General features: G+C 35.5%; 1 protein-coding gene across 1 annotated transcript in view; it reads left to right on the top strand.

Moving 5' to 3' along the window:
- The window catches only part of clptm1 (CLPTM1 regulator of GABA type A receptor forward trafficking), a 29948-nt gene extending 26886 nt beyond the window's left edge, over window positions 1-3062 (top strand). Inside the window, exon 15 of the mRNA XM_034867612.1 lies at window positions 1663-3062. Within this exon, the coding sequence (XP_034723503.1) occupies window positions 1663-2114 (452 nt within the window). The 3' untranslated portion in view covers window positions 2115-3062. The remainder of the gene's footprint in view (window positions 1-1662) is intronic.
- Window positions 3063-6386: the final 3324 nt, after the last annotated feature.

The raw sequence follows: 6386 nt of genomic DNA on the forward strand, positions 1-6386 counted from the left end.
CCCCCCCCCCCCACCGGGTCAGATACACACCAGACATTTAGCATGGTGATGATGATGATGTTGATGTGACTCTCCATCTTGACAATAGTTAACTATTAAAAAAAAGGTTCAGTCGTTACTAAATGAGACATACTTCTGTGATTTATTTTTTTATTTTTTTTGAAGGCAAGGATTTTGTATTTTTTGTGAAGTTTAATGCTTATGTTTAGTTTTTGTTAAATTTATCTTTCAGTCCTTGTTATTATTTTTTCCTGTGTTCTGCAGGTATTGTCTTCATTTTTGAGACATTTTCTTTTGCTATATCATATGATTTAGCAGTATGTATTAAGCAGTATTTGCACTTATTTAAGTTGCCTTGAAATTCCATTGTTACAGCATGACTACTGCTAAAAAAAATAACCCTTCATTCTAAAAGTAGTTTTCTTATTTTTCTGGCTCTGCATGTTATCACCAACAGATGACATAGAGATCATCTTCAGGAAAGGATCGTGGAAGGCGAGCGGGGAGTTTGCCCAAACAGACGTGCATCGGCAGATCGCCATCGTGTTTAAGACTCCGCCCTACCAGGACCAGGACATCACAGAGGAAGTTGAAGTCAGTGTGGTCCTGCGTCGCCTCTCAGACCAGATGGAGAGCGAGTCTGTTACCTTCACGTACCTGCCACACAACCCAGGTCAGTCAGCACCGAACCTTCTGGTCTGTACTGTTTAATAATGAATTGTTAAACTGTACTTGGTATAAAGCAAATGAAGCGGAGGTTCAATATTAACATACTTCTTACTTATTATAGATCCATACGAGGTGAAGCGGAAGAGGAAGATAAAGTCAGACATCAGCTTCAGAGATAAACCTTGTGTGACAGGTAAGGCTCCTTTAGGTTTTCTTCATTCATGTTTAGTGGTAAACTGATTCATTGAGGCAAGTCGCCTTTGTGTTTGTCAGTGTGCTTGTCTGAATTGGCCTTTCTACAAAAAACATTTAGACTGGCCACAGTTGGAAAAGCATATGTGTAAACATATACATAACATTAACAATAGCTCACTTCTATTAAATCTGGGCAAACACACAGTATTTTATTAAGCTTGTACGTTGTGTTAACTCACACTACATATTTTAATCGGCTTTTCTGCACTGCGAGCACCTGTGACTTTATTGCTCACACTTTATTTATCTGAATACACATGGTGTAATAATTTTTTTAGGTTTTAGTTACACACACAAAGTAAAATCAAACCTACTACAATAGAGTTAAAAAAAGATGCAATGCATTAATGAAAGTGTGGCCGTACTAGTTACAAGCAATTCATTCAACTGTACAGAGAAGCACGTCTACTCTCTGTTGCCAGGTACATCTAGCTAAACCTTATACAGTCCAATACAACAGTCCTTTGATAAATCTTACCTTTCTGTGATCTTTTGTGAAAGTACTCCTGTCCCTTTAACTCAATGATTATGTATCTTTGTCACATTTTTATTTCTTAGACCATCATCAAAATTGCCTACATGTCTTGAAAAATCTGAATTTCTTTCGAGATTTAAATAATATTAAGCTTCAAACTGCAAAGATCTCATGATCCAAGTATAAAGTCCCTTATCTGTTAACGGACCGTTAATCATATTTCTAGCTGGGATTTATTATCTCTGTAACATAATCTGTTTCCTCTCCTGCAGCAGAAAGTGCACCTGCTGCCGAGCAGCCTTTCCACTTCCCAGAGCCTCAAACCATGATGTCTCCAGACGAGAGGCCTAGCGCTGCCCAGCCTGGGTCCTCCATTTTAGGGGCAATGTGTTACAGCGAGCCCGAGGACTCAGTCAATGGCACCGATGAGACGGCCATCTTAAACCAGTTGCTGGAAATGCCTGCATTATTGGACATAATACTCGACCCAAGCTTCTCTCTACCCTCTGGCTTTGAGCAGGGGCCCGACCCTGCGTTTGCAAACATGGACATGAACTCCAACCAGAACTTTAACTTGTATGCTCAAGACTTTTCACATTACAACTACAGCGACTTGCAGTTCAACATGCTTGTCAATGAGAGCCAGACTCTGCAGCCAGAGGCACAGGACAACTCCTCCAACATGGTTCAGGTTAAGACAGAAGAGGAGCTATGAGGACGGGGTAGTCAGGATCATGAAGCTCTAGGAATAATTATACATTTTGGGAATTTCAATTATTTGCTTTCTTGCCAAGAAAAAGAAAAGAAGATCGATACCACTCTCACCACCAGAATGGTATGGATCTTCTCATCTACCTCTCGGCAATAAAGTGTATTTCCCAAAATGTTGAATTGAATTTCTCCTCTGGATTTAGAGCCAAACAAGATTATGTTGTCCCAAATCCAAGGCTACTGCTCCGGCTGCTTGCACTGTGAAATCTGTTTGTCCTTAAACCATATATATATATGTCTGAAGACCTTGCTGGTCAAGGCTTTAGCAACCAGGAGCAGTTTAAAATTCCTACATATGTGCCAGTAAATGCTGCCAGCATTAACTGTGAGTAAAAGGTGATTCTCACAGTTAGCATAGAGAGCTTTAAAAGAGAACTCATCAAAATGTATATTTAACATGAGATCAATAGAAACCCTCCCATGACTCATGGTCTATTGTAGTAAATGATTGGCGAGGTAAGAATGTAATGTTTGTCTAAGGTCTGTTTTTTTTTTGTCTACGGTCTTATTGTGTTTGCTTTGACATGATTTGGGGAAAATGACCTGACTTACTACAAAAAGTTGATGTAGGATTTTAGTTTGAAAACACAAAAAGTCTCATGTATAGTAGTTCCTGAATAGTAGTAGTGCTCTCCACTTTGTTCTTGCCTGGTATTACTCTGTTGATGTGGCTGGCACCCCAGATGGCTTGTTTATTCATATTTAATCAAATGCAATAGAAATCAGTCCTCCTCATATTTATAGCTCTGTCTGTGTCAGTTCCTACTGTTTAGAGTTTCACTGTTGTGCGAAACATTCAAATTTCCACTCTCAGCTTGTCTCAAGTCCTCCCCCTTGCTGTAGTGCTGTAGTGTCAATATTTCAGAGAAGAAACAATAAAAGGTCTGTGTTATTTTTGTTGTGTCGTTACTTCCTCTGAAACTGGATACTGTCTTTGTGCTGATTTGTTAAAAGAAAGAAAAGATTGCAGAAACACAAAAGGGATTAAAATACTTTTGCATGTGACCTTCATCTGCCTGCCTACACACATTCCTAACCTGCTCGCTCACTTATACAATTGCTGAATCTTGGCAACAACAAGTAAATTGTTTTTAGGATTTTCATGTCTGAGCTTTCAATGTAATCAATGTCACAAGACAATGTTAAATACCCATCAAATTAGATTGAAAGACTTAGGTGAAGATGTCCTTTGTTAAGTATAGATATCTGATACCTGGTGGGCTGTATAGAGCAATCCTAAACTTCACACAATGCTTCTTTTATTCTCTAAGACTTAGCTGTCACATCCGGGAAAAGAAATCTGTTTGTGGTTTCTGCTGAGTCTTTGTTTAATGCCACATTGGGAAACTGGTATTGCCCATTGCCTATTGGGAAACTGGTAAAGCCACTTTAGGAATTTTTATAGACTGACCTAGACTGAGAGGTTAACACCACTGTTATTATAATCTATAACATTTACAGTAAATTAATCTATTTATGGTTGTATTATAGACACTAAATGCATTTAATGACTATAATACTATGTCCTTTAATAACAAGAAATAGTATGACTTCTTTTATGATATAACTTTTTATGACAACTTCATCAGGGTTTTTTGTTATGACATACTATACTATGACTTTTTTACGACCTATATTTGTTTTGTGGTGTACTATACTATGAATTTCTTATGATTTTTTTATGACCCTTTTTTTTCAATGACACTGACTTTTAAATGATGATAAGATGACAGTTGTGTACTGCCGTAGCATGTGGCTACATCTGTCAATGTTAACACCGTTAAAAAAGACTGGTAGTTCCTGCCTGGAGCAGACAACCAATCACTGAACTCCAAGAGTAGAGTAACTGTTGGAAATCTGAACGTTTTGGCTCAAGGGGATTTCTCTAAAATACATTTACCACGTTGTTTGAAGTTCTGGGCACGTTTTATGTTTTACAGTGTAAATATGATAATACGGAAAATATGTCCCATCTAAAGTCCTTTGATATGACACTATATTTTTACTGACTTTTTTATGAAGTTTTTATGGCATACTATACTATGACTTTAAATCACTTTTTTATGTATTTTTACTTTTTCATTAATTTTTTTCGAAATATTATACAATTACTTTTTTTAGTATAATATTAATGGACTTTTTTTGACATACAGTACATTGACTTTTTTAATCTTCTTTTTTTTCAACATACTATGCAATGACGTTTTTATCACTTTTTTTAAAATACTATCCTATGACATTTTTCAACATGCTATACTACAACTTTCCCCCTTAATTTAACATGCTATTCTATGACTTTTTTTAATCAATTTTTTCAACATACTATACTAGGACCTTTTTTCAATGTATTTATATTATGACTTTTTATGACTTTTACACATACTATATACACTATGACTTTTATCACTTTTGTCAACGTAATATACTGTATACTTTGTCTTTGTATCATTTTTTTGACATACAGTACTATACCATGACAGTTTTCTACAAACTATACCAAGACTTTTTTTATCAATTATTTTGACTTACTGTACTGTGAATTTTTTTTAATTACCTTTCCGACACACTATACAATGACTTATTTATGAACTTTTGTGGAGATACTGTACCATGACATTTTGATCACTTTCTTCAACATACTATTGTATATCATGACTTTTTTTTTGACATCCTACACATACATTTATTTTTTATCACTTTTTGACATACTATGTGCAATGATCTTTTTTTGACATGCTATGCTTTGACTTTTTTAATCTCTTTTTTTAAGCAATCTATATTACGACCTATTTATCACATTTTTAACATACAGTATTGTGACTTATTAAGCACTTTTTTAACATACTATATTATGACTTATTTAGCACTTTTTTCGACATACAGTACAATGAGTTTTTGACGAAAACATGAAGATTGTGTCAGGTCCGATAGCTTAATGTGACAACAGTACAGTTGGAAAACTGAAGAGTCAGTGTTTCAGTAAGCTTTGAGGTCCGATAAACAAAGTGAAAGAGACAAAGGTACCAAAAACATAACCTTTCGTGAGAGTCAGTTAATTTATGGGGATAAGAGAATGATTGTAAGACGTCAGGTTAAGTATTCAAATTCTGTATGTTTCAGTAAATTATGAGGTCTGATACACTTACTGAAAACGACAAATATGCCATGAACAGGTTTTATGCTAAATCGGATAGCTTGGAGGGACAAGAGAATGGTTGAAAGACAGATGGTTGAGTGTTTGAATCTTATATGTTTCATTAAGTTTTGAGCTGCAACGTTCTAAGTTAAAGAGACCAATGACGACAATGGTCTCAGGTGTCTTGTCGGATAGCTTAGGGTGATGAAAGAAGGATTGGAAGACACAAGTTCAGTGCTCAAATACTGTTTGCAGTTATTAGTTTCAAGACTTACATTGACAAAATGTTGTGTTCCTGTCAGTCTATCTTATCACTTTTTTTTCAACACACTGTACTACCAATTTTTTACAGAAACACAAGTGTTGTGTCTGGTCAGATAACTTAGGGTGGAAAGCGAATGCTTGGAGGATGGAATGTTGAGTGTTTGAGTTCTCTTTTTTTGAGGAAGTTTTGAAGTCCAATAAACTAAGTGAAAGACATGCAAATGCCAAAATCATAAACTCATCTGTCATATCAGACAGCTTAGAATAATTGGAAAACTGAAGGTTCAGTTTTCAAATCCTGTAAGTTATGAGGTCCGGTACAATTATGAAAGAAACAGATATAGCAAAAACATCCCTTTTTGCGTCAGGTCAGATAGCTTGGAGGGTTAAGTGTGTGACTGCAAGACAGAAGGTGAATGTTCAAGTCCTGTGTGGGTCTTTTAATGTCAAGACTACATTACAACACTAAAAGTTGTTTTCCTGTCACTCTATGTTATTTTTCACTTTTGTCAACATAATATACTATGACATTGTATTTCGTATTTTGACATATTGTACCACAACTTTTCGAACAGTTTTTTAGACATACTGTACTATGACTTTTATCAACATGCTAAAGTATGTCTTTTTTCAACAGGCTATACTATGACATTTTATCACTATTTTTGAAATACTACACTTTGACTTCTTTATCATTTTTTAACATGCTACCATGACATTTTTCGACATGCTATACTCTGAATTTTTAATCCTCTTTTATGACACGCTATACTTGACTTTTTTGTAACTTTTTTCAACATGCTGTACTATGACATT

This window comes from Etheostoma cragini, chromosome 3, assembly GCF_013103735.1.
Source record: "Etheostoma cragini isolate CJK2018 chromosome 3, CSU_Ecrag_1.0, whole genome shotgun sequence".
Taxonomy (NCBI): Eukaryota; Metazoa; Chordata; class Actinopteri; order Perciformes; family Percidae; genus Etheostoma; species Etheostoma cragini.